Source organism: Schistocerca piceifrons, chromosome 1, assembly GCF_021461385.2.
Source record: "Schistocerca piceifrons isolate TAMUIC-IGC-003096 chromosome 1, iqSchPice1.1, whole genome shotgun sequence".
Taxonomy (NCBI): domain Eukaryota; kingdom Metazoa; phylum Arthropoda; class Insecta; order Orthoptera; family Acrididae; genus Schistocerca; species Schistocerca piceifrons.
In genome coordinates, this window is record NC_060138.1 from 31645391 (window position 1) to 31669735 (window position 24345).

The 24345-nt window shown below is 40.3% G+C and overlaps 1 protein-coding gene across 2 annotated transcripts in view; it reads right to left on the reverse strand.

The window, feature by feature from the left end:
• The window catches only part of LOC124787489 (cystathionine beta-synthase), a 167667-nt gene that overhangs the window by 6992 nt on the left and 136330 nt on the right, over positions 1 to 24345 (reverse strand). For both annotated transcript variants that reach the window (XM_047254343.1, XM_047254344.1), the window contains exons 9-10: positions 21551 to 21685; positions 14178 to 14371 (exon numbers count right to left, since the gene is read on the reverse strand). In XM_047254343.1, the coding sequence (XP_047110299.1) occupies positions 14178 to 14371; positions 21551 to 21685 (329 nt within the window). The remainder of the gene's footprint in view (positions 1 to 14177; positions 14372 to 21550; positions 21686 to 24345) is intronic.

Here is a 24345-nt window from a genome sequence, read left to right on the forward strand (position 1 = left end):
GTCACAACACAGCCCATATTCATTGAAGGCCACACCGGCTCACGTCAATCATACCATTCTCTCAACGTACACCGTCCCTCTGGTACCCATAGCCTCCACATGCCGACATCTTCACTTTGAGCACTGACACCCCACCTGGTATCAGCACCAGCATCCTGTGTACACATACCCGATGCTTCCCCCATCAGCTATACCGCATGTTAAGTGCTCATGCCATACTGTGAGTGCTATATCTGTGACTTGACCAGAGACTTAAGTTCAGTATTAGCATCCATGTTGTACAGTCGTGTGTCTTTATGTGTGTATGCATTCATTCGATAAAGTGTATGTCTAACATAATGTTTTATACCTCATTTATATCATACGTGCAAAATATTCGACTTCCACCAACCCATACCAGATAGGACTACTAAGGAATACTGAACATATACTATGACGGTCTGGTAAAATGTTTCTTTGGCCTATGATAAAGCATCACAGAAATACTGAAAAACCTAAAACAACACACATATGATCACAATACACCAATATTGTTAATTTTCACTTGTTGACTATCTAACTACAATTGAGTGAAACACAGCTTTCATGCCATATGCATTTTGCCTTACTCTCTGTAAGGCAACTTCAGTGGCAGGTTCTATGCACTTGTGATTTGTCTGGATGCTAGCAATGTGTCATCATAATGTGACTCACAGAATATTATGTATTATGTGCATCACTTTTTAAGATTTTACAAACAACCACTAGTTGACAGCGTTCAGACGTGACACCACTGTTTGAAAATTTGTCATTTGTTATTGGTAAAACAATGGAAGCTCAGAAATAGGAAACATAGTTTTTTTTTTTTTCTTACATTTAAAGTTTCAAGAAACAGTTTTAAAAACAAATGGAAATATCATGTGAAGGTTCTTGTTAAGCAGGTTCTTATGATTTTTGTAAACGCCCAATTCAATAACAACATCTCAAATCACTTTGTTCAAATGTTAGTAATAAGTCACGTCCAAAAAAGACTATTTACAATTGGCTTGCAGTATTTCTATACACTTGTGCTTTCTTCAGAAATTACTTGGGTGAAGATGGACCAAAATCAAATGCTGTTCCAAAAAAACACTGACATCGTGTGAAACATGATTGAAGAGAATCAGCATGTGACACCATGGGGCAGATGCATTCTTAATATATATCAAAGACAACAAAATATTTGATTTTTCATAAAAATATATCTTTGAAATAGATCTGTACCCAATAGACCCCACACAATTTGACCAAAGCTCAAAACCAGGCTTGGGTCATTTCGTGCATGGAAATATTCAAAAACCTTGATCAAGGAAATGGAAAATTTGTATAAGACATCATAATCAGATATGAAATTTGGCTATATTTATACAAGCACATAACTAAGCAGCAATTAAATGTTTCAGTCTTCCAAGGTGAACTGGAACCAACAAAAGGGCTTCATTTATTAACATTTGCACGTACAGAAAATTTTGCTTTTCTGGTGTTGGAAGGATTGTCCATTTCCTTTTATTGAAACATTCCCCTGGGATGCTGGCATTCATTTTCGAAAAGCTTCCAAGAAAATGATTATTGCTGTGACCATTATTGGTTTTGAGGGTCAAAGAATGATGAATGGTATGCAACAATTTGTTCACCACATGCCATCAATGACATCAGGAAAATGTCCACACAATTCTTCACATGATGATTACAGCAGTCACCCAGCACAATATTTTTGGCAGAGGAACACCATAAAATCAATGTCTCATTGACTACATTCACTCAGTCTATTGTCTAAAAACTTCTTTTTTTCCCCTATGTCAAACAAAAAATTGATGGAAGTAATTTTCAGGTCTATAAGAAAGTGTCAAATCCTTCCCAAACCATTTTTTCAAGGTGCCAACATTAGAAAAGTGGTTCCTCACTAAAACAAATTTGTGTGTTCTAAGGTAGAGCAACACGATGATAACATATGATATAATGGCGCAGGGGAAATAAAGGGGTAGATGCAACATAATCTGGTAAGGAAAGGAAGTCACAACTTTCTCTCAAGAACTGCCAGCCCAATTCCCCTGTGCTAGAATAATTTAAATTTACATCTACATTCTGCAAGTCACCTTATGGTGTGTGGCAGAGGATACTTTGTGTCACTACACCACTTTACTGTTCCATTTGCAAATGGTTTGCAGAAAAAACGATTGTTGGTAGGCCTCTGTCTAAGCGTAAATCTCTAATTATACGTTCATGGTCTTTTCTTGAGATACATGCAGGAGGAAGGAATATATTGGTTGGCTCTTCTATGAATGTACACTCTTGGAACTTCAATAGTAAACCCCCCTGTCACGCAGAACGCCACTCTTGCAGTGCCTGCAACTGGAGCTTGCTGAGAGTCTCCATGACACTTTTGTGCTTACTAATGAATCTGAAATGAAATATGTTGCCCTTCTTTGGACCATCTCTGTTACCTCTATCAATCCTTTTTGGTATGGATCCCAGACTGACAAGCAATATTCAAGTATTGGTCGAACAAATGTTCTGTAAGCTACCTTGTCTGTGGAAGGACTACAATTCGTGACTTCTTCTTATGGGGCAACTGCAACTGTATCAGTCCATTTTGAAAAATGAAGAAATTGCAGAACAGTTGCTTAATCCACAATTTTTATTGTGCGCACACGGCTGGTTTTAGAACAGTTAAAGTACCATCACCTGGTGTAAACTGTAATAATAAAAATGTTGTTATGCATGAGTGGGAGGGGATACTCAAATCTGAAGTATGAGAGAAGGAACTATGTGCCCAAATCTTGTAAATTAAAACAAATGAAAAGAGCAGACAGGATGTTACAAATAAAATCACTTAATGAACTGAGATCATCATCACCCCAATATTGTCATGAAACCAAAGTTCCCATATCACAAGGATAAAAGGGACAAAAATTAAATAATAACCATTACCCAAGGCTGTGTTCCCAGGAACACAAGCAGAAAAATATCTAACAGTTTGGTTTCATGACAACATTTGGGTGAGGTGACCTCAGTTTATTAAGTGATTTTATTTGTGAGTAACATCCTGTTCTCTCTTTTAATTTGTTTTAATTTATAAATTTCTGCCACATAGTTCCTTATCTGGTATTTCAGATTTGAGGATCCCATCCTATTTGTGTGTTACAGAACATTTTTACTATTACAGACTACACCATATGATAGAACTTTAACAGTTATGAAACAGATTGTATGAACAAAATAAAAAACTGTGGATTAATCAACTGTTCTGCAGTTTATTTATTTTTCAAAACACAATTCCTGAGCATTCTTCCAATGAATCTCAGGCTGGCATCTTCCTTACCTGTGGTCAGATTAGATTAGATTTACTTTCATTCCAATTGATCCCCTAGTGAGGAGGTCCTCCAGGGTGTAGAACATGTCAGAAAAACAATAATACATGACAAATATTTACAACTAAAACAAATAATCTAATGTACCTTCCACAGGTCCCAAGTGGAATGATCATCCCCCCCCCCCCTCCACACACACACACACACACACACACACACACACACACACACACACAAAGTAAATTGCTCGATGTTCATACTACTGTATATTTTATGTATATGATTCAGCAAGTGTTCTTCATTTGTGTAATGATACAATGGAGGGTCTTGCTGCCTGTTTATTCACCTGAGTTTCTCCCAGCATGTACAATGTTCAAATAATTAATGGGAATGCAGCTGGATGACATTGTTGACAACAACCAACATTTTGCCTTGAAAATGACAGGGTGGTCACCTGTCAACATGTTGTTGTTGTTGTTGTTGTTGTTGTTGTTATCTATGATGTCACCTGGCTGCATTCCCATAAGTTGTTTATACATTATATTTGTTTATGCACAGGGTGGACTGCCAATCCCTGCACCAAGTGTCAATGCTCTGCAGGTCCTCCTGCATTTTGGTATAGTTTTCTATCATTGCAGCTTCTCTCTATATAACAATATTATCCACAAAAAGTATCATGGAACTTCTGACATTACCCACTAGATCATTTATATATGGCATAATCCGCATCACTTCAAGCAGGGTGGTTACCTTCATAGTCTCAGATGTTATTGAATTTAGCATATGTTAAAATTCAGTAGTAAGTAAGAAATACACATTTATTTATTTATTTATTTATTTATTTTTGTTTTCTCCAAAAAACTTCCTGCCCTACGATACATGCCTGCAAAGATGACACTGCGAACACCATTTTGAAGATAAAAATTTTGGAAAAATTTCTTAAATGTAATCCCTGTAACAGTTCTAGATATTTTGGTAGAGTTTTTTTTTTCATTTGAAAGATAACTCCATTATGATTACAATGGTATCCTCCATTTGGACATATCTGTCAAAGTTCTTTTACTGTTGCATTTTGAATTTTTTTTATAATTAACAGAAAATTTTTTTTTCAAAAATGTCGATCCAGAAAAGTTAGATTTTTTTTCTGTTCATTAGTACCATGCAGTACTACATTCTCTATAAATGAGAGCTTCCACTTTTAAGTTGAAAGGTTTTATTTCAAAAAAATCTTTTTTTTTAAGCTTTCAAGGGTAATATATGTCTTGTTGTTTCTTACTAATTTCTTTGTTAAAATGTTTATTTCCATTGTCTTTGTTGCAGTTACTTCTTATCACTTTCTTTGTTGCAGTAACTTCTTTTCACTTTCACTGTTGCAGATATTTCTTACACTCTGTTGTAGTTTCTTGTCAGTTTCTTTGTCATGGTTGTTTATTGCATATTTCTATATTGTAGTTGTTCAGTGCTAATTTGTTTACTGATGAGGCTTCTAAGAATCTGAGACCATCCAGTGAGTTTTGTGTTTTCATGAGGAATTTGTCAGTTAACACAGTTGCAGTGTGTTTTGTGAAAAGGACTGTTTGAAATGTCTTCTGACTGGGGCCACAGGAGAGTGAAGTGTGCTGACTATTTGCATATCCATAAAAGGGTTATATAAGAAAAAAAAATACTTTGTTCAGGTTGGGAATAAGTGTTCTCATTTGAAGACTCTGTTTCAAAGTGCCGATGTTTACAGTGATAACTTCTTGTGTTATAAATGTTTTGACAGAATAACAACAATGATAGTATCTGAACAAGGTGAAGCCTCCCATGGTGCAGATGTTGCATATTTTGCATCACTAGAAGACGAATTAAATAGCCTGAATCAGTAAACTACAGAGCTAGGTATTAGTCCTCTTAGGAAACTGTGGTCAGTGAAGTCGAGTCATAAGCTCTATACATCAAGAAAACACAGAGAAATTACTAAAGCTATGGATGAATACACTACAGTAAAACTGACCACACTCTTCAAAGTAGAAATTCCATAATCAGAAGAAAATGAACCAAAGCACTCTTGCATCTCTTGCCAGGAATGTTTCACAAATATCAACTCAGCTGTTGAATATTGTGCATCCTAAAGTGAAAAGTTGCAAGTTTCAATTATTATTTCAGAGACATTTTCAAAGAAAACAACTTTGAACCACATTCCATCAGTCTCAAAGTACATGGTAGACTAATCAAGAAATGTGAGATCTGTAAAAGGAGTCTTTCGAAAACCAAAGCCCTATTATGATCAACCTATAGCAGTAGCTCAAGTTCAAACAGTGCAGTAAGTCTATCTGGAAGATAGAATTTTATGCACTACGAACTGAGTGGGTAGTTCCACACCCACCTAGAGATATCTGTTTATGTGTGTAATGCATGAATTTTGAACTTTGTGTGGTAACTTTGAAGAACTTACTGGAGCATGTGACATATGACACCTTGGTTGGGCGTGTGAAATCATTAGTAGTCTGTGACATAAAGTGAGAGACTTGTTTGTTTCAAGATTGTGATGAGTGCCCTGGAAAGGGAGGACTGTCTTAACAGACACTTGGCCTGGAAGACATAGTAAGTAACTCTGCAGAAATTACATTTGCGACATGAAAGGAAAATAAACTAATTAAGAAAACTGTTGCCTTTGACAGTTTCATTGATGAACTTGTTAAGTAGTCAGTGAAACCAGTATCTGAAGAAACTGCAACAACAACACATTGCAGAAGTGAAAGGGTGTGTACAGGTTGAAGAACTATGTTTACTGCTTCAGTGATTTTGCTGAGAACTGGTCTGTAATTCTCCAGAAAGATGTACAAGGGTATCATTGGAGTAATGACCAGGTTTCAATTTTTACAGGAGTGACATAATTTTCAAAACAAGACCACAAGTGTTGCAGTTATAAGTGATGAAACAGGACACGACTCAGCACACGATTTGCTAGCAATGCGCAAAATTGTTCAACTGCAAACAGTGGCAGAGAAGACTATCATTATTTCTGATGGTGCTCATAGCCATTTTAAAAATCATTACTAGCTGTTTGAATTGAGTAAGTCAGCTGTGCCAACTGACTGCGTATACAGTGCTACTAGTCACAGGAAGGGGCCTTGTGATGGTGTAGGAGGCCTGCTGAAGCACACCATGCTGCAAAACAATCTTTCCAGACCAAATACATACAGCTTTGATTCAGAATGCTGAAGATTTTATGAGAGTCGTGAAATCTTACACACCCACAGCCCTCATTCTTTTATCCAAAGAGGAAATCGAAGAATTCCATGAGCTGAAAAAAAAGAATGGTCCAAAAAAACTACTCCTGTGAAAGGAATTCAGAAGGCACCTCTTTGGTCTCAAAGTGATGGGCGAACTCATATTGCATGTACTTTAGAGAGCAAGAAAGAAGAAAGTTCATTCATTCAGCCAACATCTCAGAAACAGCAGGATAATATTCAGATTCGCAGCCTCAGAAGGGGGATGTTTGTGGCATGCATGTATGACTGTGACTGATGCATTGCAGAGATTATAGACACCAGTTATGAGTTAAACGAAATTGTAGTGAACTTTATGCTACCACACAGACCAGCTGCTGGATATAGGTTCCCAGATTAAGAACAGCAACACCACCATTAGGGCTCACTTCCTGTTCACAATGTTTTGAAGACTGCAAGCCTTCCAGTTCCTATTGGTTCAACAGGAAAGCATCACTCTATATCAAAGGAAGATAATGAAGCAGTGGAACACATTTTTAGTTCATTGACTGGCTAATATCAGTACAGAACAGAGTGCACAGAAGTTGTATAAATTGAAACCTTTAAGCCTCTGGACCTTTCACATACATTTTGGAACCATTTAAAATGCTTGAAAAACGAGTCTCTTACTCATCTTTCAAAACTAAAATTATGTTAAATAAGGCTAGGTTTTGATTTTTATGATCCTGTTATGTGATGTGGTAATAAAAAAGGTTTTATGTATGGCAAAAATTTCAATTGTTTATAAAACCTGTTCAACCTAAAAGTGGAAGCTCTCCTTTTATGGAAATATAGAACTATATGGTACTAATCAACAGAAAAAAAAAAATCAAAATTTTATGGATTGGCATTTCCGGGGGGAAAAAAAAAAAGATCCATAAATTATAAAAAAGTTCAGAATGCTGTAGTAAAAGAAATTTGACAAATAAGTTTCAAGTGGAGGATTTCTTTCTAATGATAAAATAGTTCTCTTCCAAATAAAAAAAGCCCCAACAAAATACCGAGAACTGTTCCAGAGATACAGCAGTTTAAAAATTTTTTCCAAATTTGCATCTTCAAAATGGTATGCGCAATGTCATCTTTGGGAGGCTGTACCTGTTATAACGTCAAGTTGAACACATATATTTCAAAACGACACAACACATGTAAGTCACCGAGAAAGTTGACAAAGCAAGACATGTGAACACGGTAACATTCAAATGAGCACTGAGTCCAAGTCTAGTGGCTGCTGGCTGGTTGGTCGCTTAGGTGGCGGGGCTGCTGCATGGCTGGCAGACAGCACCGCATGTAGAGGACGTGCGTAATTGCGCGGCGGCACTTTGAATGATTGGTGAGTCACAACACTTTTCCCCCCTTTGGAATTTTTGCACTGGTCTTGATGGAGGTGGCCTGTAGATTGCTAATGTCCATAGGCGTTGTTTGACTGGCTGTAAAGTCTCGAGGAGGAGGCTTCCCGTACGGACGCAAGTGTCCCCGATGATAATGGGTCGAGATGACAGGAGATGTAGGGGTTGAATCTGCTGGGGCCCCGTGCACCAATCTGCCCATTGCGGCAAGTCCGGTTGATATAACAGGAGACATGGGCGATGTGTCGGCGTCCAAAGGAGGAGGCGAGTAGAGTTGCTCTGACAGATGATGGTCATCCGGTTCCTGCATGGGCACGTCTTCTGGTGGCATACATTCTTATACAGGCACTGAGATGATGGTGAGAGGGCTGTGTTGTGAATAATGAGAGATTCCAGTATCACGAGTGTCAGGTAGAGCCGAAGGTGGTGTAGCGGCATTCCGAACAGGCATTGCCGGCACACGAGGCCGAAGCTGGTCCAAATGGCGCACTGCAACACCCGTGTCCATCTGGAATTCATACAGGCGTCGGCCACAGTGTCATAAGATGCAACCCAGACTCCATTTTGGCTGCCTGCCATATTCCCGTACCCATAGAAGGTTGTCGGCGGTGAACCAGCCAAGCGAAGGCACCTGCGGCTGTGAGGTGGAAGGTCACAGAAGATAAAGTAGCATGCAGGGCTGTCGGCCATGTAAGAGCTCAGCCGGGCTGTGGTCGCCCATGGGGGTAAAACGGTAAGAAGCCAGAAATTGGAGAAGCAGCAGAAGAAGTCAGGAGTTTCCTCATCTGAGCCTTAAATGTGCAGACCAGTCGTTCAGCCTCACCGTTTTATTGTGGATGGAACGGAGGGGCTGTGACATGCATGACGCCGTGACGAGCACAAGAATCTGCAAATTCAGAAGAGGCAAATTGCGGACCATTATCAGTAACAAGAGTAGAGGGAAGGCCCTCCAAAGAAAAAATGCAGGCGAGAGCACTTGTGGTGGCCGCGGAGGTAGGCGATGGGCAATGAACATTGAAAGGAAAGTTAGAGTAGGCGTCAATTACGAGTAGCCAATAAGTACCTAAAAAAGGTCCCGCGAAGTCAGCATGAATGCGCTCCCAGGGCGTCTCAGGCGAAGGCCATGGTGACAAAGATGACTTTGGGGTGGTGGCCTGTGACGCACAAGGGCCGCATTCAGCAACCATGTGTGCTATTTCAGAGTCGATGCCGGGCCAGTATACATGACGGTGTGCCAGAGATTTTGTGCGAGAGACACCCCAGTGTCCTTGGAGAAGGAGGCGCAAGACCGAAGCACACAAAGATGCAGGTACCACAACACGCGGCGAAGCATTGTCGGTGGAAAGGAGGATAACACCATCCCTAGCCGTGAGGCGGTAGCACAAAGCGTAGTATTTCCGCAACAGATCAAAGGTCTTAGTGGATGGACGATCTGGCCAACCCTTCTGAATACAGTGTAAAACCGAGAGAGGGTAGGGTCAGAACCCGTAGCAGCCGCCAGCCAGTCCCCGGTGATGGGGAATCCGTCCACAACCTGCTGCTTGGCAACATCCAGGTGGAAACACAAAAGTTCGTCCCTATCGAATGGCAGATCAGGACCCATGGGAAGGCGAGACAGTGCATCCGCATTTGCATGTTGAGCCATCGGCCGGAAATGAATCTCATAATTGAAATGAGACAAGTAAAGAGACCAACACTGAAGGCAGTGTGCAGCCTTGTCGGGAAGTGACGTTGATGGATCAAACAAGGAAACAAGTGGTTTGTGATCCGTAACAAGATGAAATTTGGATTCATAGAGAAAAACACCAACTTATGAAGAGCATAAATAATGGCCAAAGCTTCTTTTTCAATTTGAGAATACTTTTGTTGAGCATCTGTGAGCGTTTTGGAGGCATAAGCAATGGGTTGTTCAGAACCGTCAGCAAAACGGTGCGCAAGGACTGCACCGACCCTGTATTGAGAGGCGTCTGTGGCAAGAACGAGATGTTGGCCAGGTCAATAAGTAGCCAGGCACAGGGCCTGTTTCAGCATAGTCTTCAATTTCTGGAAAGCCGCATCGCATGACGTGGACCAGTAAAAAGGCACGTTTTTATGCAACAGGCGATGCAACGGCTGAGCCACCGAAGCAGCAGACTGTAAAAACTTGTGATAGTATGCTATTTTCCCCAAGAAGGCCTGCAGTTTCTTAACAGATGTAGGGCGAGGAAGGGCATTAATCGCAGTGACAGTTTGCTGAAGCAGACGAATACCATCCCAAGAGAGTTGAAACCCCTAGTACGTGATAGATGCCAGGAAAAATTGTGATTTCTGAAGATTACACTTAAGACCAGCAGTCTGTAAGACATGAAAAAGTGTGCGGAGGTTCTGAAGATGTTCTTCCGTGGTGGAGCCAGTGACAACAATGTCATCCATGTAATTGATACACCCAGGCACAGGGAGCAATAATTTTTCCAAGAATCGCTGAAAGAGAGCAGGGGCACTGGCAACCCCAAATGGCAATTGCTGGGACTGATATTCTAGTACCTTCCGCCGTGGAAGTTGAACATGTGGCAGAACAAATGGACGTGGTCAACCCATAGAGGGCTCCGCCTCCGCGGCGGCTATTCCGCGCAGCGGCTCTCGCACAGCGAGGGCGCCACCGCTAAGCCACATGCAGACAGAGGCCAATAGCCGCTCCCTCAGGTTTCGTATATAGGGACCCGCTCTTCCGTAGTCCAGCCAGTCTGGTACTCGCTCTGGAATTCATTTCTATCTCGGCAGTACTGCGTTCTGGTCGTTGCTCGTTGTTGGCATTTGCCTGGCTCTGGTTCCGAGTGGATTTACGTTTGGTGTTTGGTGTTGTGGTTTCCACAAGCCTCCATTGTTTATCTCTTCCTTGTCGTGTCGCTCATAGTCGGTCATGGTCAGTTGTTGTCAGTTGTCGTTGGTCTGTCGTCCAACTCGTCCTGTGTTTACCCGGTGGTGCGTGCTCCACCACCGGCGGCTTCCCCGCCTGGCGGCTCTGACCTGCAGCCCAAGGCGTTCCCGCTGTTGGTTGTGGTTACTACAGATAGAGGCCAAAAGGCGTGTTAAGGACCGGAAACTGCCGGGAAGCAGCATCAAGAGGAAGCTGATGATAAGCTTCTGTCAGGTCAATTTTAGAAAAATACTGGCCACCCGCAAGTTTAGTGAACAATTCTTCAGGTCGGAGCATAGGATAAGTGTCAATGAGGCATTGTGCTTTAAAATCGCCACAGAGACGAATATCACCATTGGGCTTAGCAACAACAATGACAGGAGAGGACCACTGACTGGAAGTGACAGAAAGCAAGACCCCTGAAGTAGTGAGACGATCCAGCTCCCATTTTACCCATTCATGAAGGGCCACAGGAATGGGCCGAGCCCGAAAAAACTTAGGCCGAGCAGTGGGTTTGAGCGTGATATGAGCTTCAAAGTCGTTTGCACGGCCTAACCCACGAGAAAAAAGGGATGAAAATGTCATCGACAAGGAATCCAATAGAGCATAAGGAAGAGCATCAGAGACAATACTGACAGAGTCGTCTATGGAGAACCCAAAAACGCAAAAGGCATAGAAACCAAAAACATTTTCTGCGTTACTCTGGTCAACCACAAATATGGGAACAGTGCAAATTACGGAGGTGTAAGATACCTCAGCATTAAATTGTCCCAATAGAGAAATCTTCTGCTTATTGTACGTCCGTAATTGCCGAGTGACAGGTGATAGGAGTGGAGAACCCAACTGAAGATACGTCTGAGAATTAATGATAGTGGCAGCAGAACCAGTATCCACCTGCATGCGTACATTCCGACCAAGGATTTGGACTGTGAGGAATAACTTCCCTGAAAGGGAAGAAGTGCAATTGACAGACAACACAGAAGCAGAATCAGCATCACAGTCATGAACATCATGTATGCAGTCGGATTTGCAAACGGAAGGTTTGGGGACAATCCTCGCGTTAATGTTTCATAAAACACTGCGGACATGAAGGAAGTTGCTGAGGGTTTTTCTGCAGTTTCTGAAAGGGTTATTTACGGTTAGGCCGAGGCTGCGCGTGGGAGCGTACTGCGGCCACGTCGGCCAGCGGGGACACGCCGCATGCTTTGTCAACAGCGCACAGAGGTTGTATGTCCCCAACAACACCCTACGCCTATACTTGCGCTCCAGCGGCATGAGAAATTTCAAAAGACTGCGCGATGGATAGGACTTCATCTAGAGTCGGATTTGCCAACTGAAGGGCATGTTGCCTCACTTCTTTGTCGGGCATCGACAGGATAATAGCATCCCGTACCATGGAATCTACGTAGGATTCTTTGTGAATGTCAGTAACAAATTGACACTTTTGACTTAGGCCGTGAAGCTCAGCAGCCCAAGCGCGATAGGATTGATTCGGTTGTTTTTGACAACAAAAAAAAGCAACACAAGAGGCTACCACATGCGTTTGCTTATGAAAATATACTGACAGAAGTGAGCACATTTCAGCAAAGGACAAAGACGCACGATCTTTCAAAGGAGCCAATTGCGACAACAACCGATACAATTGAGGTGAAATCCACGAAAGGAACACAGACTTACATGTTTGTTTGTCCACGACATGAAATGCCAAGGGGCCGGCCGGGGTGGCCGAGCGGTTCTAGGCGCTACAGTCTGGAACCAGGCGACCGCAACGGTCGCAGGTTCGAATCCTGCCTCGGGCATGGATGTTTGTGATGTCCTTAGGTTAGTTAGGTTTAAGTAGTTCTAAGTTCTAGGGGACTGATGATCTTAGAAGTTAAGTCCCATAGTACTCAGAGCCATTATTAGAAATGCCAAGAAGTGCTGTCGAAGACGTTTTTCGTAATCAGACCAGTCTTCCGCCGTCTCGTCATAAGGAGGAAAAGGAGGTATAGACAACGACGAGAAACGGCCTGCATTGGATGCTGCGAATTGCCGATGTGAGAAGTGTTTGCTGTTTAATGAGACCTTGCAATAGTTGCTCTAAAGTAGCCAGGGAAACCTGTGGGTCAACGATGAAAAGGAAAAATTAACTACCTCATTGCCAATTGTTATAATGCCAAGTTGAACACATATATTTCAAAATGACACAACACATGTAAGTCACCGAGCAAGTTGACGAAGCAAGACATGTGAACACGGTAACATTCAAATGAGCACTGAGTCCAAGTCTAGCGGCTGCTGGCTGGCTGGCCGCTTAGGTGGCATGGCTGCTGCATGACTGGCAGACAGCGCCGCATGTAGAGGACGCGCGTAATTGCGCGGCAGCACTTTGAATGATCGGCGAGTCACAACAGTATCTCAGAGAAGAATTTTTTTTGGAGAAAACAAAAAAAATACATCTTCCTTACTTAGCCCTTCATTTTAACATATGCTAAATTCAATAACATCTGAGACTATGAAGGCAAGATTTTTTCCCAGCATGCCTGAATTGATATGGATTATGCCATATATTGTGAAAGGTAATGGCCCCATAAAACTCTCTTGGGATATGCTCAAAGTTAGTTTTACATCTGAAGATTTCTCTCTCTTGGAATGACGTGGTGTGTTATATCTGATTGAAACTCTTCAATCCAATCATACAGCTGGTCTGATATTCCATATACTCTCATTTTGTTCATTAGGCGGCAATGGGAAATGGTGCCAAATGCTTTCCAAAAATTAGAAAGAAAGGGTTCAACCTGGGGGTCAGTATCTACTGCCTTCAGGTTCCATGGTTGAACATAGCGAGGTGGATTTCACATGATTGTTATTTTCAGACCTCATGTTGATTCCTAAGGGGCAGATTTTTGGTCTCCAGAAGTGTCATAATATCATGATATGTATTCAAGACAAGTTGTTATAGTGGCCAAGTTATTATTATAATTTCTTCCTACAAAACTTGATAATATGGATGAGAGAATACAAACAGTTTCAGTTTCTAAAATAAATAATTGAGGTGTTAAAAAAGCAGGGGTGAACTATTGAAAATAACTGATGTGAGCTAATATTCTGACACACACACACACACACACACACACACACACACACACGCGCGTGCGCGCGCGCGCGCGCGCATGCACGCACAGGCACGCACGGGCGAAAAAATGTATTTCAAATGTTTTATAAGATCCCAGAATGGTAGTGTTAAAAGAATAGTCACAGAGACTTGAATAATATACTAGATATAGAGTTTTACTGTTGGTGTAAATGTGTCTGTTACACAAGTGATGTAAAAATAATGATATACCAAAATAAAATTATTTACTTGACTTACATAGCCTCTGTGAATGAGTGACAAGGACAAAATGATCTCTTTCAAGAAGACGGGATAGCTTGCCCAGTGATGTATCTAGTGTAATCTTCCGAAACTGGCGGTACAACACTTTTTCCACTGGATCAGTTGGTAACGCACGGCTGTTTACGAGACGTGACATCAGATTCCCCATTGTCACCATACCTTGTACACTTCTGTGAAATCAATATACAACACACATTAATGTTTGGTCTAACCAATTTTTCATATGTTCATGGCTGTCAATGAAAATATTCAATTCTTGTAACATTTCCTTGCACTCACTTACTTCTTAAAATTAGTTATTCATATAGCTACAAAAAGTGAAAATTAATTACAAAAATTTTCAATAAATGTAAATTAAAACCAACCTACTATAAATATAAAACATAAGGAGCAAAATACAGTTAAGGCACAGTTGCCAAAGCATGCTGCAAGAAACATAAGTTCTTATTGTTATTGGCAAGTGTTTACCTCTCTTTTGAAAGTAATGGGCACTAAAAGTGTACAGCACATGAGAATTTAACTCTGCAATAGAATGTAACAAGGAGAGGGAACTAAATTGGTTCAGTACAAAGAGTAAAAACAGAAATTACAAGAAATGGGATCAAATACTGAATGATAAAATTAACAACTGAATGTTGTTGCACTTAGAAGACTCTAGTATTATTAATTGCAATTTAGGGTTTATATGAACAGAATATGTGTCATTACTGTTTCTTCAAGAAGTGCAGCTCATGAAAATAACTGAGATAGTAGAACAACAAACAAGAAATATATTTTGCTTCATTATTAACACCATGCAAGAATTCTGGGCCCAATAATAGCTGGAACGAGCTACATTCATTCATACTAACTGAGAAAAATTCAGCTGCTTCAAAACAAGCATGTAATTCTTATATGGAGACACCTGATAGAGTCTGTGAGCACACATTTAAGTACACATCAAATGAATGTGAAGACTAAAGAAGAGAGATAGTGTCTGCTGTTCATGATATGCCTCTTCAAGAGGCAACGACACATTCGCTCAAGATTTTCACTTGCATAACAGGTTACTAAGACCCCTCAAGCGAAGAACCCCTGTATTTTGAACAATACTCTACTGCTCCTCATAGAATGGAGCACACTAAATAAATGTGGCATACAAACCTCTCCAGATGAAGGAGTATACAAAGAACTTTGCCGCAAAATACAGGGCAGCTGCTGAATTGACAAGACAGTATCTCACCAGTATTTGTGATGACACAGAACAACATCAAAAACTAAATGAAATGCATGCCCTACTCAATAAGATAAACAGCATCACTCGAGAGTTCAAACTGCGCACGTGGATGGTAGGAAATATAGATGGCACTATTATTAGTGACAAGCAATTACCAATAGCTAGGTGGAAGCAACACTGAGAAACACTATATTGCAATGGAAACAGCAGCAAAGAAGAGAACATTTGTATGGAATCAGATAAAGAACCTGATATCCTTTACAGTGAAATTGAAAATACCATTAAGCATCTGAAAACAACAAAGCCCCAGGTATACATGGCATTTCCAGAGAAATGCTGACTGATGGGAGAGGGAGGCATGCATGCCCTACATTTAATATGTAATAAGGCGTGGAAAATGGGTGAATGGCTTAAAGACTGGACTACATCTGTCCTAATTCCTCTTCACAAAAAAGGATCAGTTAGGGAGTGTTCCAACTATAGGACCATAGCATTAATATCACATGCTAGTAAAGCCCTCCTGCATATAATAAATCAATGCCTAAAACTTTTTCTGCAGTCTCAGATTTCCGCAAAACAAGCGGGTTTCATGTCAGGTAAAGATACTCGAAAGGCAGTCTTGAATTTACGGCAGATAAGTGAAAAATGTTACGAGTTCTGTGTCCCTGCCTACATTTGCTTCCTAGATTATAAAAAGACATTTGATTGTGTCATGTGGGACAAGTTGTGGCACGTGCTCAAAGAGTCTGGGGTTCCAAAACACCTGGTATCCTTACTAAAAGATCTTTATAATAGCCATACTATAACCATAAAAGTAGATGGTGAATACTTGGAGATTTTTCATGTGACAAATGGCATCATACAAGGCTGCATACAGTCACCTAAGCTCTACAATATCTACACAGAGTGTGTAATCAGGAAAGTGCTGGATGGCTGGGGCAGTGGATTTCAATTGGCGGCAGGAAAATCAACAATTTACACTTCGCAGATGATATTACACTCATAGCAGTTCTGTTCTCAAGAGTGAAAGATATTAGTCTAAACCTTGGCCTAGAGATAAACATGAAAAAAACCAATGTAATGGTTATAAATCACCAAGGCATCGATCAAAACCAACTTACAGGATGCTTAAGGAATCTGGATATATTGAGTGATCATGTATATCTAGGCTCTCTGATCAATTGCAAAGGAAAGTGTGATAAAGAGATAAGATGATGAATCATTCTTGGCCAAGTCACAATGGTCAAGACAACAAATATGCACTTGGGATAACCATTGATGTTTCCTGTATTCTTATATGAACGCGAAACCTGGACCGTGAAAGGTACTGATAAGAGTCGCATTGATGCCTTCGAGATGTGGTGTTGCCAGAGGATGCTATGTGTGCCATGGACACAAAAAAGAACAAATGTTTCAATAATAGAAGAACTTAAAATCACAAGAAGGTTATATTCTCATGTCAACCAAAGATACCTTCAGTTCCTTGGGCACAGCTTGAAAAGGAAAGGGGATAATTTAGAAAAGACCATCGTGCATGGAAAAATTGATGGCATAAGACCACATGGGAGAGCAGCATACAGATGGTTGGATCCAGAGAAGAAGATTACCAGCCTGCCGCTTCACGTCAAATTAAGAAAGGCTGAAGATGGCTGTGGATGGAGACATCTGTCTGAAGTTTCAACTACATAAGAATGAATAAGGAAATGAGGGCACAACACTCAGAAATGAGTAAAATACCTAATGATGATGATGAACACTTCTTTAACTACTGTACAGAAATGTGTGTATTATTCTGCAGCTTAAATCTTCAGTGAGCTTCCAGTAGAGTTGAAAAACTTAAGTGATAAATCCAAGATTTTCAGTTCTAAACTGAAAAGCTTCATCATGGAACATTAATTTTACTCTGTGTAGGAGTTCTTTGCAACAGTTTTGAGCACTGTACTGTAAAATATTTTTTATTGTTTTAGGCTATTAAGGACAATGTGAAATAAACTCCTTTCTTTCCAGTAGTCTTTTGTTCTTTCCATATGTTGTTCTCTTCATTCTTCAGTCCATTCTGTACATTTTTCCTTGTTTTCTCCTGGAAGCCCTTGAAACATTTTATTTTTGCTCTGAAGTTCTCTCTTTCTCCTATTTCTTCCTCCATTATTTGGTTTTCTCTCGGCTAACATATCATTTATTGTTAACATTTTTGGTGTTCTTTTTTAATATTATAGTCTTCTTGACTTAAGTTTACTTACTAGCTTCCTATGAATTAATCAGTGGCTCCACAACCAAGCAGCTAATTCACATGGACCCACAAAATTTGATTAATTAATTTTAGTTAAATGATTATTAAAACAACAATGGTCCTCCCAATCCAATGTGCACTTGCAGATAACAGCTGTGACAAAGAGACTGAACGTTGTTTGACAAATTGGTACATAATTGAGAATCAGTAGCATTGCTTTATGCAGAGTATATGCTTAGAAAATTATTGTGATAAATTAAAGCTGTGTATTGGATTAGGATTTGAATACAAATCCTTGCCTTTTGCAGTTGATTGTACAAAATGAACTGTTACCTAACAGAGAACTTTTGACTGCAATGCAGTCCCAATGCAATTATGGTTTTAGTGGTCAAGGGTCAATGACAGTTGCAGCTGCATATGATGAAAATACGAGCAATATACTATCTAACACAGCTAGTAGGCTTCCGTTGTTCTGTGGCTGTATTCAATTAGTACAGTAACACTGAGTGATCAGTGGCAGCCATGTAATCCTTCCATTCAATTTCATGATTGCAGTATACTGAGCTACATTATTTGTATGCACAACAGTTGACTGACTGTAACATCCCAACTGTCCAACTGTACCGATAACTTGCACAGTACATGCAGCACCTAACAGTACAGTAAATCAGCTAGTCACTTTTGTAAACCCTCATCACCAATTTTGTAAAGGCTGACTACTGCTGAGGAGGCCATGTTGGTGAGTTGATGAAATGGCTTCTGGTGCAGTACACTGCTAAGATAATTTCTCCTTACCCCTACTAGACAGATATGTCTCAGGGTCAGGTAACAGGGTAGAAGAACAAAGGTCTTACAACACTCTAACACATTGGGAACAAAGTCACACAAATGAGTTTAAAATGTTTACTTATCTTTGTGACTTGTCAAATAATGAAGTCTGCAACATTGCATGTAATATAACGCAAAGAATGTCCTAAATTGCTAAATGCAAGTACAGGGCTATTACAAATGATTGAAGCGATTTCATAAATTCACTGTAGCTCCATTCATTGACGTATGGTCACGACACACTACAGATACGTAGAAAAACTCATAAAGTTTTGTTCGGCTGAAGCCGCACTTCAGGTTTCTGCCGCCAGAGCGCTCGAGAGCGCAGTGAGACAAAATGGCAACAGGAGCCGAGAAAGCGTACGTTGTGCTTGAAATGCACTCACATCAGTCAGTCATAACAGTGCAACGACACTTCAGGACAAAGTTCAACAAAGATCCACCAACTGCTAACTCCATTCAGCGATGGTATGCGCAGTTTAAAGCTTCTGGATGCCTCTGTAAGGGGAAATCAACGGATCGGCCTGCAGTGAGCGAAGGAACGGTTGAACGCGTGCGGGCAAGTTTCACGCATAGTGATGTGAAAGATTCAGTGTTTAAACCTCCTCTACCAAGAAACGTACCAGAACTGCGAGCTTGCATCAACAATGCTTTCGAACTCATTGATAGGGACATGCTGCACCGAGTGTGGGAGGAACTTGATTATCGGCTTGATGTCTGCCGAATCACTAAAGGGGCACATATCGAACATTTGTGAATGCCTAAAAAAACTTTTTGAGTTTTTGTATGTGTGTGCAAAGCATTGTGAAAATATCTCAAATAATAAAGTTATTGTAGAACTGTGAAATCGCTTCAATCATTTGTAATAACCCTGTAATTATAGGTGCATTTCACAGTACATAGCAAATGCAATTTACAACAATTGTGAAGAGTTTTAATAATTTAATTGGATAGATAAAAAATCTACTCAAAAAATGGTGGCAGAACACACAAATAAAAGAAGGTTATAATTAGGCAAGCTTTGGTAGCCAGTGGCTCCTTCTTCAGGCACAAGGGTTGAAGGGGAAGGAAGAGGAGTGAAGGAAAAGGACTGGAGATGTGTAGGAATCAGCATGGGTTTTGAAAAAGACGACCGTGTGAAACCCAGCTGGTGCTATTCGTCCACGAGACTCAGAGGGCCATAGACATGGGTTCCCAGGTAGATGCCGTGTTTCTTGACTTCCGCAAGGCGTTCGATACAGTTCCCCACAGTTGTTTAATGAACAAAGTAAGAGCATACGGACTATCAGACCAATTGTGTGATTGTATTGAAGAGTTCCTAGATAACAGAATGCAGCATGTCATTCTCAATGGAGAGAAGTCTTCCGAAGTAAGAGTGATTTCAGGTGTGCCACAGGGGAGTGTCGTAGGACCATTGCTATTCACAATATACATAAATGACCTTGTGGATGACATCGGAAGTTCACTGAGGCTTTTTGCGGATGTTGCTGTGGTATATAGAGGGGTTGTAACAATGGAAAATTGTACTGAAATGCAGGAGGATCTGCAACGAATTGACGCATGGTGCAGGGAATGGCAATTGAATCTCAATGTAGACGAGTGTAATGTGCTGCGAATACATAAAAAGAAAGATCCCTTATCATTTAGCTACAATATAGCAGGCCAGCAACTGCAAGTAGTTAATGCCATAAATTATCTGGGAGCATGCATTAGGAGTGATTTAAAATGGAATGATCATATAAAGTTGATCGTCGGTAAAGCAGATGCCAGACTGAGATTCATTGGAAGAATCCTAAGGAAATGCAATTCGAAAACAAAGGAAGTAGGTTACAGTACACTTGTTCACCCACTGCTTGAATACTGCTCAGCAGTGTGGGATCCGTACCAGATAGGGTTGATAGAAGAGATAGAGAAGATCCAACGGAGAGCAGCGCGCTTTGTTACAGGATAATTTAGTAATCACGAAAGGGTTACGGAGATGATAGATAAACTCCAGTGGAAGACTCTGCAGGAGAGACACTCAGTAGCTCGGTACGGGCTTTTGTTGAAGTTTCAAGAACATACCTTCACCGAGGAGTCAAGCAGTATTTTGCTCCCTCCTACATATATCTCACAAAGAGACCATGAGGATAAAATCGGAGAGATTGGAGCCCACACAGAGGCATACAGACAGTCCTTCTTTCCACGAACAATACGAGACTGGAATAAAAGGGAGAAGTGATAGAGGTACTCAAGGTACCCTCTGCCACACACCGTCAGGTGGCTTGTGGAGTATGGATGTAGATGTAGATCTAAAAAAGGGGTAGGTTTTGGCATAGTCACCCAGAACCACCGGTCAGGGAAGACTTACCACATGGGATGAGAAGGAAAGACTCACTGTTGGGGACTGCATCAGACGAGATTTGAAAACCTCTTTTTCCAATCTCATCTGAAGCAGTCCCCAGCAATCAGTCTTTCCTTCTCATCCCATGTGGTAAGTCTCCCCTGACCCACAGTTCTGGGTGACTTTCCCAAAATCTACCCCTTTTCTTATATCTCTTCAGTCCTTTTGCTTCACTCCTTCAACCCTTCTACTGGAAGAAGGAGCCACTGGTTCCCAAAGCTTTCCTCATTATAGCCTTCTCTTATGTGTGTGTTCTGCTACTGCTTGATGAGTAGATTTTAAAGTACCAAAATAAAACTGGCCCAGGAAATGTTTATACATCTGACATGAAAAGTTACTCCAATTAATGAACAGGAGAGTTAATCTTTATAAAAGATGCTAGTAATAGAAACAACTGACACTGATTCATGACCTCTTTACTTTTTAGATTACATAGTCACAAAATGGCAAAGACACTTTTAAGCCAAGTTTTATTTTGCCATTTGATAAATATAGTCTGTAAGTGCCACAGAATGAAGTCTTAAGTACTAATGTAATTCAGAGGGAAGAAATCGTGATCTACTTCTTTTGAGAATATGGCTAGTTCAATCTGACATCTCGCATAACATAGTAATTCTAAACATTGCTTCGGTGGAGCACTGCATTGTCAGAACTCTGAGACTATGGTACAAGAAGCATCATTTTTGACTCACCCTGATTCATCCACTACTGGAAGCTGATCATAACCTTCCTTCCTGAGTATGTCAACTGCCTCTTGGCAAGTTACAGATGGTAGTACAGTTAGAGGTGCTTTCAAGCCAAGACTAGAAACAGTTAGATTCCACCACCTAAAACACAGAAAACATGACTGTACAATGTAGTGCACAGACTATTATTACTCTGTAGCCTTTTTGTATGCTTAAAATTATTTGTCCCTTCTCATGTGATAGGCTGCAGTTTGTCTGTTATTTGCAGTCTTCTGCACAAACAAACATACTGCAAGATGACAAAAATCTATTCACAACTGACAGCTCACATATATTATTGGTATCAGAAATAACCCATGCTGAAACTGTTTTAGTTGTAGAGGACTATCAGGCAGAACACAAGAATCTCTTTCTTTTCCTTGGTCTTATCTCTTAATCTCTTATCGTCATGGGGTTGGCACATTATTCTGGATTTGATTATGTTAGTGGTACATGGTGGCCAAGTTCTCCCCCCCCCCCCCCCCCCCAGGTCAGAATTTGTGTACCCCATCTAACTGCACATAGTGATATCCATGAGAAAGGGTGAGAACATTTTCACAAAATTGAGAGTCATGTAACTGAGGCAGCACTTGAGGTCAGACAGAACACAAGAATATTAATTTAAAATACGTACATACTGAAGACCATGGTCATAAATCACAAAAAAATTCTAGTGATATCAGTACCTGCTGTCAAAAATCCTATTTTCCAGTGACAAGGGAATCTTGGAGTAGCTTTATTTCTAGACAGTTTTAAAGAAAGTAAGAAAGATTAGTGTTTGATGCTGTACCATAAAAACTACAAGAAGGACATGCTGAAGATGAAAGTGACTGACAGATGCAGTGCATGGAGCCAGGAGGCAAATCAATTGAACATGTAATGGCTGATTACCCTCCATTTTCAGAAACCGTGTACTTGTGTAGTTATAACTAGTTATTAAAATTAATACTTCAGCACATGGGTAATAGCAATGTACTATGGAGGGAGGGCATACCACTATATCATAAGTATACTCCCGCTTCTGTTTTGGAATACAAACATCATCCGTTGCATTAGGCCTGACCAGTGCTGACTGAAAAGACCACTGATTTCAACAAACCAGTTATACTGAACATGGCCATAAGTGGAAATAACCATGTTCAGTGATTACATGATGGCTGTGGATCCATCCCACATCAACATTAAACTAGGAATGGTTATCAGTAACAAAATAAGACTGGTAAAGTTACTGATATTGCTCTTACTCCAACACACAGTACAGATAACGAAATGAAAAAAGTGAGAAAATTTGAGTAACTGGCAATTCAAACGAAAGATATCTGGAATTTGTAGGATTTTTAAACATATGACATGATCATTTCAGTTGAAGGAGTGGTTGCAGGGAACTTCAAGACAAATATCAAGACCTTAAAGAGCACTTAACTTAGGAGAGAAAGCTATCTTCTTATAGGTTTGTAACATTATTAGAAATTTTTTGAAGAAAGGAGTGAAAAGTTCTGAGACAAGATGAATTTCCATTTGAAACTTCAATATCAACTATGGAGATACCAAACCATTGAAAAAACTTTTCAGATAATTGTTTTATTGTCATTAGCTTTTACAATAATAAGCAGTGTCAAGTCAGAGAGTGCAATAACTGGAACACTATCCACAAAAGTAGAGTAGCTTACTTATTGCCTTTATAGTACTGTATCACTGTAATTTAGGCATTGTATAACAATCAATTCATTCATGTCATGGACAAGGATTGTGCTCTGCAGCCAGTTGCAAGGGACAAGGCAAGATATAGGCAATGCCACGAATGCAGGTATAAGCTGGCTAGCTGTAATGTCCTCAAGAAGTGAAACTATTTAACTATACAATGATGCAAAGCCATGAGTGGAGTAGCCTTCATCTGCATTATTAAGATTATATGTTAAAGAATTTCCCACTTATCTTGTTTTACACAAAAATGAAAATCCTTATGTCAGTTTAATAAGTCACAGCTGCAAAATACTAACGGGAATTCTTTACAGACGAATGGAAAAACTGGTAGAAGCGGACCTCGGGGAAGATCAGTTTGGATTCCGTAGAAATGTTGGAACACGTGAGGCAATACTAACCTTACGACTTATCTTAGAAGAAAGATTAAGAAAAGGCAAACCTACATTTCTAGCATTTGTAGACTTAGAGAAAGCTTTTGACAACGTTAACTGGAATACTCTCTTTCAAATTCTGAAGGTGGCAGGGGTAAAATACAGGGAGCGAAAGGCTATTTACAATTTGTACAGAAACCAGATGGCAGTTACAAGAGTCGAGGGGCATGAAAGGGAAGCAGTGGTTGGGAAAGGAGTGAGACAGGGTTGTAGCCTCTCCCCGATGTTATTCAATCTGTATATTGAGCAAGCAGTAAAGGAAACAAAAGAAAAATTCGGAGTAGGTATTAAAATTCATGGAGAAGAAATAAAAACTTTGAGGTTCGCCGATGACATTGTAATTCTGTCAGAGACAGCAAAGGACTTGGAAGAGCAGTTGAACGGAATGGACAGTGTCTTGAAAGGAGCATATAAGATGAACATCAACAAAAGCAAAACGAGGATAATGGAATGTAGTCAAATTAAATCGGGTGATGCTGAGGGGATTAGATTAGGAAATGAGACACTTAAAATAGTAAAGGAGTTTTGCTATTTAGGGAGTAAAATAACTGATGATGGTCAAAGTAGAGAGGATATAAAATGTAGACTGGCAATGGCAAGGAAATCGTTTCTGAAGAAGAGAAATTT